Source organism: Vipera ursinii (genome assembly GCF_947247035.1).
Source record: "Vipera ursinii genome assembly, chromosome: 4".
Lineage (NCBI taxonomy): Eukaryota > Metazoa > Chordata > Lepidosauria > Squamata > Viperidae > Vipera > Vipera ursinii.
The window spans coordinates 66,907,530-66,921,202 of NC_139514.1; the positions used below are offsets into that span (position 1 = coordinate 66,907,530).

At 36.4% G+C, this 13,673-nt stretch overlaps 1 protein-coding gene across 1 annotated transcript in view; it reads left to right on the forward strand.

Moving 5' to 3' along the window:
- The window catches only part of ADGRG2 (adhesion G protein-coupled receptor G2), a gene marked incomplete at both ends in the record, with an annotated part of 66,600 nt that overhangs the window by 18,028 nt on the left and 34,899 nt on the right, over nucleotides 1–13,673 (forward strand). The window contains 4 exons of the mRNA XM_083361278.1: nucleotides 8,007–8,060; nucleotides 11,436–11,483; nucleotides 11,585–11,617; nucleotides 13,428–13,469. Coding sequence (XP_083217404.1) covers nucleotides 8,007–8,060; nucleotides 11,436–11,483; nucleotides 11,585–11,617; nucleotides 13,428–13,469 — 177 coding nt within the window. The remainder of the gene's footprint in view (nucleotides 1–8,006; nucleotides 8,061–11,435; nucleotides 11,484–11,584; nucleotides 11,618–13,427; nucleotides 13,470–13,673) is intronic.

Below are 13,673 nucleotides of genomic sequence, written 5' to 3' on the forward strand. Positions count from 1 at the left end.
GAGTTGACCATCCAAGTTGATATTTCAGTCTGGAAGAGGAAAATAAAAGCCCCAGAAGAAGGAAGTGTCAAAGTAATTCTGTGTTGTCAGGAAAACTGCATGGACAGATCTACAAAGTCATCAGAGATGAAAGTTGACTTCCAGAAATCTTTACTTCTAGACTCAAACACATCCGTTTATGTTTACATCCATTACATACAATGTTCATTTTCAAATGATTCTGGAAATAATCTCCCAAATCCATATATTCATAAATTGCATAATTTACAGATAATTTAATAATTTACAAATAATTTTATGCCTAATAATTTTAAAAATTCTTTTTTATTATTACAGCTCAGGATGGTTTCTTAACTACAGAACTGTGTCATGTAACAAAATCTGAACTTTGTCACCTAGAATATCTATACCCATGCTTGGAGATATACAACGCCATATTAAAGGGTTTTATATTTAATTTCTATGTATGATTCTGAGAATATCGTTGGAAGTCTTCAATTTCCCTTAAATCGTATGCTGGTTTTTGGAACATTTGAGGAAGTTCTTAACAAATGTTTGCCATATAGAGACCCCAAATTTAGATAGTAGAATAAGATATTGTTACATCATTTCCAGTTGTTGAGCTCTTCTAAGGAGGTAGAATCAAACCTTTTCTTCAGGCATTTTATATATATTGCAACAGGTGATGCATAATACCTCCTGTTAGCTACAGTTCTGCAAGATGGTTTCATATCTACCATACTGACAGTCTAGGTGTGAAGCATGGAAACTTTCTGAAAACATGTTGCCTTTCTTCATGGCAGAAGAGTGTTCCAGGGTGCCCAAGGAGGCAAAGGCAAAGTTTTTACTAGTTCTTCTGGTCTTCTGCAGATTACCTCCAACTTGTAGACGGCAGATGAAGATCTCTGGAAGGAAAATAAGTAGGCCCTATTTTTCCTCCTGTGTAATGTTAATGGCCTGAGAAATGATTTTAGTTATCATTTCAATTATTCAGCTATAATGAAGGGGAATAAATAGTGAATATAAGTTTGATATTAACACTCTTTCAGTCTCTTTGTTATTAAACGTGGTTCAATACTGATTAGTGCCCCATTTAAGGCAGCCCTTGAAGTTCTCCTAATCAGGAGTGATGAAAACTGACTGCAGGATTTCTTACTCTTTTGAAAAGGGTAAAAAGTGAAAAACATCATGAAATCTTCAATGTAAGCCCTAATGCAAGTACTTAAATAAGAATCCCACACTCTAATGAAAATGTCCTCCATATAAGGATGGTGAAGCCCCATTCACTTTTTAACTTTCAATCTCTCCCAAAAACATTAAATATGGTTCTTGATCACCAAAAAGTTTCCCATTTGAAATATAGATGAATAAGACTGTCAGAGAATCTTAGTTTAAACTATGAAGCAAAAAAGATTTATTCTTTTATTCTGAAGACTGAAGCAGTCTGCAATAAAAGATAAAAACATACACTAAGCCCAGAGATGAATAAATGAAACATTGCTGACACTGCAACAAAATTTAAGAATTCCTCCAGCATCATTCTTCCCATCCTATTGGATGAGTAAACTGAACAGGGAAGAGGCAGTCCTGCAAATACCCAGGTCCATTGGCACTGGTAGGAAATAATCAGCGCTCTGAATTGAACCTGGAATCATACTGGCAACCAATGCAATTCATGAGCAAAAGTGTAGCATGTGCAGATTAAGCAGTGCTGATAATTACTTGAGCTGCCATATTTTGAACCAGTTGTAGCTTCTGGATATTGTTCAAAGATAGCCCCATGTAAAATGCACTGCATTAGTCCATTTGTGTGGTCACCATGAGCTGAGCCTATTGGTCCAGGATGAGATTGGTGCACAACACAAATCTGTAAAAACATCCTCCTATCCATCTTTTTTTTTGAATAGGAGCTGACTCCAGAAGGACCCTCCAGATTGTACACTGGTTCTGTTTTGGGTGTTTGAACTTTGGGAGCAGTAGAGTAGTGATAGTATTATTGGAATGTATGGTGGGATATTTTTGTTAATCTATAATCTAATTTTTAGGGAGAATAACATGTAAAATACCATAGTTTATGCCTACTTCCTGAAGTTTTCCATTTCTTTTGGATGAGAAAACCCAGAAAATGCAGGATGTTTTTGTAATTTTTCTTAACAAAACTATTAGAACATTATGGAAATGTTCTATAGAAAAGAAGACGGTTTAGAATTAACCAAAAGAATTTGAACAAAATGCTTATAAGAGGTTATTTCTATTCAACGTTTGTGACATCTCAATGGGGTATTTGTTTAAGAAAACCTATTTAGGACAGGAGTGAACTTCCAAAGTTCTGATGGCTTTCATAAAGCAAGGCAAGTGGGTTGAAGCTGGATTCTTTTGTAGCCGTTGTTGTTGGAAATCTTTCCTTAGGCCTGTGGTAACAGTAGGAAAAATATACTTTCCAATCTGAAGGTGTCATTCTGAGATTATACAGGAGATCCAAGATTGCCTGTGCTCCATGAAGTGTAGCTTTTCCTGTGGAAAAATAACTTACTTTTCCATGATGCCAGATCTGGGGACTGGGATGATTTAGAAATCTAGGACAAGCAATGGAAGAGTCAGCACTTGCAAGCATGATAGCGCTCTATTGTTGTTTTTTTAAATCAGAATATATTTATTTCAAAAGGGTGAGAGCTGGAAAGAATTTGCTACAACTCTAGGAGGAGTCATAGAGGAGGAGCCATAACTGTTCATATAGCTAATTCTCAAAGAAAAGCTGAAATAATTTAATTTTTTAAAATTTGCTCATGTATTCTTTATGTTGAAGTTCCTGCTAAAAATACTTAGCTAGAGAGATTGACTCTGGTTACAATTTAGTATTACAATAACAAACCTTAGGCTGATATACTCTGCTTTTCCTCCAGCCTAGATGTGAGGAGCAGCACAAAAACTTTACTCCCTATTTTTCTTAAGTTCTGATTATGTGTAGCTGCAATTAATCAAAAGATTGGACTTTTTGAATTGGGTTGTTTTCTTAAACCCTAGTCATGTGTAATTGTAGTTAGCAGGAACAAAAAGAAATTCAAATGATAGTTTTTGAATAGTTATCTATGGAGATTCTCAGTTATCCACATCTTGGTTGTCACAAAGATGCAAATGCACCCATTTGGAGAATAGATCAATCGCAGTCCATATTACAGTGTTTCCCTTGCTCTCAGGTAATTCCACTATAAAATCCATGGCTATCTCCTCCCAAGGCTGAGAGTGATTGGCAACTTGTTTCAATAATTCTGGTGGTTTTCCAGGACACCACTTCATAGTAGCACAAGTGGCACAACTCTTAACATAACTTTCAATGTCCTTTTTCATTCTTGACCACCAAAATTGCCTCCAACCAGATGCAATGTTTTTAAAAATCCAAAGTGACCCACTTGCTTAGCATCATGACTTGGAGTCTGAGGCCATCTGTGAGGTATAACTTAGAATCTTTCCAAGCTAGTCCTCCCCCTAAGGTTAATATAGATTTGTTATCTGTAAACCAGGCATCAGTGTCTAATTTCTTCTTCAATTCCTTTAGTGAGCGATCGACAGGACCAGCAGGGGGTCTGTATGTCTGCGATCTGGTTGTTATTTGAGAAGCAGAGTGTGGCAGAGGAATAATGGAATTAATTAATTCCTCTTGGTGGCTCTTGAACTGGGGCATTCTAGACAAGGCATCAGCCAAAAAGTTCTTACCACCAGGAAAATATTTTAAAGTGAAATTAAAACAGTTGAAGTACTAAGCCCACCAAACTTGCTTCGGGGATAATTTATGGGGGGTCTTGAGAGCCTCCAATTTTTTGTGACCAGTCCATACCTCAAAAGGTATTTCCCCCTCTTCCAAGAAGTGATGCTATGTCAGCAATGCTCAATGAACTGCAAAAGCCTCTTACTCCCAAACTGTCCACCTTTCAGTGTCAGTTAATTTCCGGGAAGTGTAAGCACAAAGTTGTAACTCCCCTCTGTTATTTCTTTGTAAGAGAACGGCACCCATGGCCATGTCACTTGCATCAGCTTGAATGTTGTCCATGGTCAGGGTACTTAAGAACTGGTTCAGCTGCAAAGAGTCTCTTTAGTTTTTCGAATGCTGCCTGGCACTCTAATGACCATTGCAATGGCTGACAAGGTTGGGTTTTCCCCCTCCTTTTCTGTTTTGAGTAAATTGGTGATTGGCAGAGCAAAGCAGCATGAGCCCCAGCAGTTGGGCTGGAATTCCGATGAGGGGAAGGGGGAAAGAGATGGGTAGTTCTTGGCATTTTCCTCCTTGGCACCCACCTCCTAGGCAACAGGAATAGTATCCTTTACCTCCAGCCAGCCGAATTTCTCTTTCAGTTGTTCAAGCGAGTGGCTGTGGACAGCAAACTGACTCTCCAGAGTCATCCCATCCCAGCACCCTGAGAAAATGAAGTTTTAAGAGACTTGGTTTAATGTCTTGGTTCAGACAGACATAAATAAAGCAGAACTCCAAGGCTTGGAAATTCCTCAAAGAACATATTTATTAGTTACAAAGTATTGGCACATCAAAAGTGAAACCAAGTATGGAGACACACGTAACAGTTCCCCAATACAAAGTTAAAAAAAATCCCACCCCTAAACTATGCAAGCAACTACGTTCCCCAATACATCTTCTTGGTGGGCTTTTTACACAACACCCAGCTTGAAGTCTCAGGAGCATCCGATGACCTTGGTTCCCACGGGATAAACGTTTATTTAGACTAGCGAAGCACCTGGCAACCCCCTCCCTCCATTCTATGTGTCAACTGAAAATGAATATGGAAAATGGCTACAGCCGTGCTCATTTGTTGAGTTGTCAGCATGATTGTAAAAGGTGTTAAGTTGTTATGGATGAACCTCAGAGGTCTTCTGGAATTTGTAAGAATTTTGCTTTCATTGGTAGCTACAGAAAATAACCTGTGTACCTGGAACTTTTATGGGATGTAATTCTAATGTAAAACTATAAATTACAACAAACTTGGATTTTCAGCATCAAGGGAATTATGTTTAGATACTTTGATTATGGACCCAAGGAAAAAAAACAGTAGTGTTGCCAAGAAAACATCATGAATCACCAAGAGCCAAGCTCAGCTTGAAAACTGTTTTTTTAAACTTGTCTTCAGAGATTGGATCTTTAGATTTGCAGATTTGCATCTGTATCTAATAAGCTAAAAACAATCACTTGGATTTGTTTATAAATTCATTGATACAATCAATTTTCATCATACATTCTTCCAGTGTCTTAGACTTGATAACTGGTAAGTTTTCAGCCAGACAACTTGGGGAAGATTAAGGCAACAAATTTTGGGAAACTGATATGAATTGTGATAATGCTTTGTTACTATTTTATTCAGCATTATTGTCATGTGCCCTTTTCAATTGCTCTTGAATGCAAGAACAAATGAGTTGAATATTGCCAATCATAGCACTCTTTGTATGTAAAGTCTGTAAATATGTACAGGATTCAGTTATATTAATTTTGGGTAGATCCTTTTTCTTTTAATGGTATGTTCGTGCCAAGATACTTTCCAAATTTTAGGAAGGTGCTCACTAAATTCTCAACCTTCACTGAATATGCTTAAACAGTGGATGATCACTTGAATTAAGGCTTGCACCCAGTATCTTAAAAGTAAAGACTTGTGCATCCAAAGCAGTTTTCCTTCACTAATAGCATAGCTAAGCATTCTTTCAAATTAGTGTTTAGTAATGATTAGTAATCATTCGATTTCACCTTGTAAATCTAAGAAAAGATTCTAGCTTTTCTAATTTTGCAAAACAGTTTGAAAGCCTTTTATGACTCAAATAAGCATTTGAAAATCTAAGCTTATTGATGCCTTATTATTTCACTATTTTTATGTTTGAGTGTATTACTGTTGGTATGTCAATATTTAGTTCCCTGAGCATCAGTAATAAAAATGTGGAAAGTAAATATCACCAAAATATCCTTAAATGACATTAGAATGCAATCTTATGTATATTTACACCAAAATAATTTCCACTACAGTTAGCGGACTTAAAATCTTAGCGGATAATATCTTAAAAACATACATTTAAGAATTTACTTTTTCTAATTCCAAATGATATCATAACCAATCAATTTCAAATCAGTTAGTATAAATTAGTCAGTGGCCCTGTTCCAATATATTGCTGAACAATAATGGACAAAATGAAATTGGTCTCAGAATAAGTTGGGTTGAGCTGTCAAACTCCTCCTCACATTATCAAGATAAAATGATAAGCTTTTTTGGAGTGCCTTTAAAACAACTATTAATCACTATGTTCACATTGGAAGTGCCATTGACTTTAATTATGATTTTTATAAAGTTAGGATTACAAACCAGTTTCAAATTGTCTGATTCAGATAAATTATAGTAAAATGAAATTCTCAGAGAACATATATAACTACTTTACAAACTGCAGCATTAAATATTTCTCTAGGGGTATTTAAAAAGGTATCTATCTGAGATTGCTTTCAACTCAGCTGTAGCCTATTGAGAAGGCAAACTAAAATCATCTTTAGCTGTTCCACTTTTAGTGTTCTTTCCATCTTGTTTCAACACAATTCTTGCAATATGAAATAATTGCAAAACCTGGTTGACAATATTGATGATGGTACCAAGTTTGCCTAGATTTAATTGGTTGCTTAAAGCGATTGGGCATGCCCCCTCCCCGCCATTCACTGGGTCCTGCCGCCCATGGCCTGGGCTGGTAAAGAAGTTAGAAATCAGAAGGCCACAGATTCATCTCTCTGGGTATTCCTTATATGCATGAACTTAGTGCAGTTTTGGAACAGATGTTTAGTCATTTTTTTAAAAGAATGCTAGATCTAGTGGGGTTTTTTTTGTTAAAGTAGATATTATGGTCAATTTGGAGAAAGAGACATTCTGTCAGGTGTTAATTGCTGGTACTTTCCCAGATGAGGTTATTATAATTTTTCTATACTTTAGTGCAGGGGTATCAAACTGCCGGCCTGTGGGGCGGATGCGTCATGCTGAAACCGTGCCCACCCCATTGCCAGCAATGGAAAAAAAGTTGCGATACGTTGCTACACATCAGGTGATGTTGCGAGTTTGACACCCCTGCTGTAGTGTTTACTGACAAAGTACCTGCTGAATCAAGAAAACTGGGAGAAATGCATAATATCAAATGCCCTTAAGAAGATGTTAAGAGTTCTATCTAATCAGTTTCTTATGTTCAGATAAACTATGGTCTATAGTTTACCAAGTACTTCCAGCCTTCTCTTTTGACAATCAAGGGCAGTGTTTCTCACCTCTTGACAGTTTCAAAATGGACGGACTTCAAGTTCCAGAATTTCCCAGCCTCCTATGAGAAACATTAATCTAGGCCGGGGTATCCAACCCCCCCCCAAAAAAAAATAAAACAACAAGGGAGGCAAATGACAAAACATGTGTCACAATATCACCGTACAAACTCTACCCCTGAAATACCTGCCTGAAGCCTCACAAGTACAGTACAGTATGAAAGTGCAGAGCTTGCTTTATGGTGTCACAAGATATGTTTCGTTACTGGCATTACCATGACCAGCTGTAGGCACTTATGCCACAAATACATGTGAGCTCCTGGCTTATTTACCCTTGTTTCTCTAACACTAAACTACAATTTAATATTCTGTCTAAACAGAGCCAATGTACTGTGCTCTTTAAGAGGTTTATTTACTGTCATTTGCCTGTCACATAGAGAGGTTGGTTTTTTTTGCTCATGAATAGATGTAAGAAACAGAAAATTTAATATAATTAGTTGTTTCAATATTTTATTCAGTTTATTCTATGCATTCTGCCCATGAAAGAGTATTTGATAGGAAAAATACTTTCTGATTTATTACTTCAGAATTATTAGAATTTTCTTTGCAGCTGTAATAAGTTTAAATAGCTTTGTATTGCCCTCTTGTGGTGTGTAGGGAATGTAAATATTGTTGGACAATTTTTAAATGCAATGCTTTTAATTTTAATCTGAGAATATATTATATTTTACAGCCAGTGATACAAGTATCTCACCAAACCTTAGAAACTTTTCTGTAAGCACAACAGGTAAGAAACTTATATACACATTCTTTATCTTTTTTTAAATTTTCTTCCATTCAATTGTATTCACATCTTGGAAATTGCCTGATCAGTGCATTTCTTAGTAAGGTTTTTCAGAAGTAGTTTACCATTGCCTCCTTCCTAGGGCTTAGAAAAAGTGACTGGGCCAAGTCATCCAGCTGGCTTTGTGCCCAAGGTGAGACTATAGCTCACAGTCTCTGGTTTCTAAATCTGGTGCCTTAACCTCTATACCACACTGCCTCTCTAGCCTCTTACTTAGCTTTCCTTTAATATAACATTTAATACCTTCAAAGTCTTCAAGGCCAGCAAAGCTTTCCAGAAGTATAACTTGTATTGTGTGCAGCCTTCTGAGTTAGGAAGCAGCAGATGTATAGATATTTGCAGATATCAGGCTATTCAATACATTCAGCATTCTGAAGTTCCTAACCATAACCCTATTTTCTTACCACCTGTTTGATTAGTGCACTTGGTGTGGCACTCACTATTAAAAGCTTGATTTTGCTTGACAGCTAGGTTGATATTCCTGTCCACACACACCTCTAAGTTACATGCACTGATAACTCTATAATTTTTAGATTGCTGAGGACAGAAATGTTCTGTATCAATTAACTCACTGTCCCTGTTGTTCAGTTTAAATATTTCTCCAGAAAATCTGTGAATGTATTGCCAAGTAACTCAGTCCCTTTCTTTGATGGATGCAAACCATCTCTTTTGTACACTTTTTCATTGGACCAGCTGCAGACATCGTGACTAATATAACAAAAGCCTTCCCCTTTAAACCACTCCTTTAGCCACATATTGAATTCTGCTATATGCTGGCCTTTTCCATTTTGTTCCTTATACACTGGTAAAACCTCTGAAACAGTAAGCATGCGACCTATCCTGCTAAGTTCCTGCCCCAAGCTCTGGAAATCATTCTGCACAGAGAGTACATCTTTTTGGGACAGATCGTTAGTGCCAAGATGTACAATAGCATCCACATCACAGTCCGTGCTGGCATTCTTATCTTAACTATCTTAAAAATATGCTTCTTGTCCCTACTGGCAATAGCACCTGGAAGACACTGACCTCTTTCGAAACCTCTGTATCCTTTCCTAAATTTACATCCCTTATAACTGAATCACCAACCAGAAGGTGGCTTCTCTTTTTGGATGCCTTGCTCTTCTTGCGTGACTGATGTGTATTACCTGATTCACACTTTCCCCTGTCCAAAACAAGTTCTTCATCTCGGACCATGATCCCCTCCTTGTTTGAATTATCATCATCACAACTACCTTGACTTGTCTCCTTAGTGTCCCTATTAAGGTCAGCAAGGGCACTGCATCTGTTATGCAGGGACACAGCGAAAGCTTTGTGTTTATGGTTCACAGCTCTCACCCTGCCAGATCCCATGGTTGTCCAAACTGCCCTTCTTCTTCAGGATAGAGTGGTAGAGAGGGCTGATAGCACAGCAGCTCAATAGAGCTGAACTGGAGACCTAATTTCTGCTTGAAGAGCATAGATTACAGACCCTAGATAAGTAATCTGTCCTTGTAGACTATTGATTTGTTTACAGATAGGACAGTATCCAAGTTTGAAAAGAGTACTGTGAAAGACAGCTTCAAAACAAGTGTTGCAGTTTAAAATTATAAATAATACTGGAAGCCATTTTGAGACCTGATGCCCTTTACCAAGCTATATTTCACAGATGCCTACATATGGTTTTTGTTTAGTGCCAAGGGCTGAAATGAATGAGTGAAGCAATGATGCAAAGGGTATGGGACATTACATTAACTGGCATAGTGATAGTGTGAAATTGGTTAGGCCAAATGATCTAAAAGGAAAAAGCTGGGATTTTCAATCCCCCCCCATTGCCCCAGGAATTGGAAATTAAAATACTGTTGCAAATTTATTGTAAAATAATGTCAATATGATCTCTGCCTAAATATGGCAGAATATTGCCACTGTATTTCAGGAGCATGACGAGAAGACCACAGGATTGTATAGCGCCCACAGGCTATAGGTTTGCTATCCTTTTCCCCTAGGCATTCTATAAATATTTAGAGAGAAATCTGAAAAATACAACATGACTCTGGGTGTCTGGAAGACTATTTTTCCCTACATATAAATGATCATATGTTGACAAATATGCTTATATTTTATAAAATTCATTTATATTAGATATTGTAGGTCTTTTAATTTGGCCCTTTAATCAGCATAAGATCTACATTGCAACTAAATACAGGTAATCCTTGACTTATGACCACAACTGAGCTAAAATTTCTGTTGCTAAGTCAGACAGTTATTAAGTGAGTTTTGCCCCATTTTATGACTTTTTTTGCCACAAATGTTAAGTGAATCACTGCAGTTGTTAAGTTAGTAACACGGTTAAGTGAATCTGGATTCCCCATTAACTTTGCTTGTCAGAAGGTTGCAAAAGGTAATCACATGACCTTAGGACACTGCAACTGTCATAAATATAAGTCAGTTACCAAGCATCTGAATTTGATCACATGACCGTGGGGATGTTGCAACAGTCATGTGAAAAATGGTCATAAGTCACTTTTTTCAGTGCTGCTGTAAGTTTGAACGTTCACTAAACAAACTGTTGTAAGCCTAGGACTACTTGTAGTCTTGTAAGCTTTGCTTTAGAGATGAGCATCTTCTAGGACAGTCAAAATTCTGTTGTTAACAGGTTCTCCTAAATTAAGGTAAGCAACGTATGCTGCCATTGAAATTATGCCATTTTGTTTTTCAAAAATAAGAATAAGAATGGGAGTGCAAGGCCTCTGGGGGAAAAATCGCTTCCCTTTTCACCTTTAATATCTTCTCATAGACTGGCTTCTATATAGCTGCAAATCAGTTCTCAAAGCAATTCTCATTGCCAACATTTGGCCATTTTGTGAGTTATTTTTTTCCATACGTCATGCCATTGAGGATTGTTAAAGACATAGAAAAAACAATTTACCTTCCTGGCTTTCTGCTTTTATTTTCATCTTGTAAAAAATTACCTCAGAATGCAAAAATGGGATTGAAAAACTTGCTTCTGCAGTAAGATCACTATGCTCCAGAAATCCCTTTTTCAACTATCCTGTCCTAAAGCTGAAACAAACTGTTTCCCTACTGTTTAGACCAGACCCTACTGGTTCTAGTTCTGTTTTCTAAAGTAACAAAGAATATTAATGTAACATTTCTACTTTTCCTTGTCTTTTGCCACAGTTCTTTGTTGTACTCAGTTGACAGAGTTATTCCCTAAACCATGACTGAGTTCTTATGAGAAAGTTTGGAAAAATCACATTTCAGTTTATAAAAAATATAAGATTATGGCTGTTTTTATTCTTCTGCTTTTTAAATAAATAAAAACTGTTTCTTTATTTACAGCAGATTCATCCATTGTCAGTTTTGTCACCTTTCCTAACAGTGCTACAGGCAAGATTTTCCTTAAAAAATTGACATAGAGTAGGTTTAGTTTTTATTACTTTTCTTCTGTTTTTGCTATTGTATTAACTTTTGTGTTTTTGTATTCTTAGATTTGTCTTCAGTTGGAACTCTGGATACCGCAGGTAAGAGTGAGTTGTTTATAATTATGTAGAAAACATCTTGTACCACTTTTAATTTCAGTAGAAATAGGTTAAAAACTGTTTGGCTTAAAGCAGTATGGTACCATAGAATACCAAATTAAACAAAATACCAAATCATCCTGTAAACTATCCTTTCAGGAAGAGAAATATTCAGGCCGCTTCAGCGCAACATTTTTCTTGATGAACCATTATCAATATGATTTTAACCAAGGGATAGGCTGGTATTTAACTACAATAAAACAGACCCAACTATATACAGTATAACTGACATTGTTTAGTATAATGGGATTCCTGTCTTAAGGAGTAATGGAGATGAAATTAGATTGATTGAATTATTACTGTAAAGCAGCAATTCAGTCAATAAATTTGGGTCTCCTTAAGTGAAAGAAAAAAACAAAGGTATTGTAAAGTAAATGGCACAGTTGTGCAATATTTTGAACAAGAGGTAATAAGGAAATTGCAGTGGAATTTGGAGAAAGAAAATGATATTTAAAGACAGAAAATAAAATATAATCACACATTTTTCTTGGAACTGAGCAAAAACAAAGAAAGTCTGAAAGATCTTAATAATTAAACTGCAGATCTTTAAAATGCTAATAGAGGTATTTTCTCCATAAGGCTAAATTTCTGTTTGGCATATTCTTCACGCAAAACAGCCAAAGCCAAAGGAAAATATAAAATGGTGGTAGAACACCTCTATACTAGCTCATTGTGTTTACCAGAATAGCCAATCATCACAATCCATTATAAAGTTGGGATAGGTAAAGGTAAAGGTAAAGGTTCCCCCGCACATGCGTGCTAGTCGTTTCCGACTCTAGGGGCCGGTGCTCATCTCCGTTTCAAAGCCGAAGAGCCAGCGCTTGTCCGAGGACGTCTCTGTGGTCATGTGGCCGGCATGACTAGACGCCAAAGGCGCACAGAATGCTGTTACCTTCCCACCGTAGTGGTCCCTATTTTTCTACTTGCATTTTTACGTGCTTTCGAACTGCTAGGTTGGCAGAAGCTGGGACCAGTAACAGGCGCTCACTCTGCTACGTGGGACTCGGGATTCGACCCGCCAAACTGCCGACCTTCTGATCGACAAGCTCAGCATCCTAACCCACTAAGCCAGTTGGGATGGTACACCACAATTGTTTGAAGAAGCCACAAGTCTCTTGATAGAACTTTTTTTAATTTGTTATTCTTTCAACATAAAGAACAATAGAAAAAAGGGGAAAACAGAAATATACACTACACCCAAAAAGGAAAAAGGAAACAGCAAAAATATATGAGTGAAATATATGAAATAAACTTTCAGCTCAGTAATTTAAACACACCATTAAACCTTAATAGACAGTGATAAATTAGACTAAATTCAATAAAGTGCCAGTTCAAAAGCACCAAGTGAACACATAGTTCAAGACTATAAATTTAGAATCATGTTCTCTTTCCAGTATTGAAAAGTAATACTTCTTACCAATGAGTCCCAGTTGTTACAGCCATAATTCTTGATACAGTTGCGTTCCACATTTTTGTGTATCTAAGGATTGCCCTTCCCATAGAAAATTCCTTAATATCTTATCAATCTGCTTAAATAGCTTAATTCCTACATTTAATATTAATGTCAGTATAATAATCATATATTAATAATATATATTATTAATGTTATATATAAATATGTTTGCATATTAATGATATTTTAGTATATCATTGTAAATAAAAATATTGTATGACAAAAAGTATAATTTTATATAATTCTAGAAATGTACAGTATAATTTATTAAACATTATAACTCATTTCATTTTTCCTTAGAAACAACAAATATAATGGAACTTGACTTTTCAAAAATAGATGGTATGTTTATTATTATGATGGTGACACATAACATTGTGAATTCACTGCTGCGAGTTCTTTAGCTGGTGTTGATTTTCATTCATATCAAATTTTTTCCAAGACACTTAGGATGCTCTAAAATATATCACTAGTCTATGTGTGGATCGAAGCAGTGTGGCCTTTTATAACTAAGAAATGGAAATTTTGCCAATGAACTAACTGCTA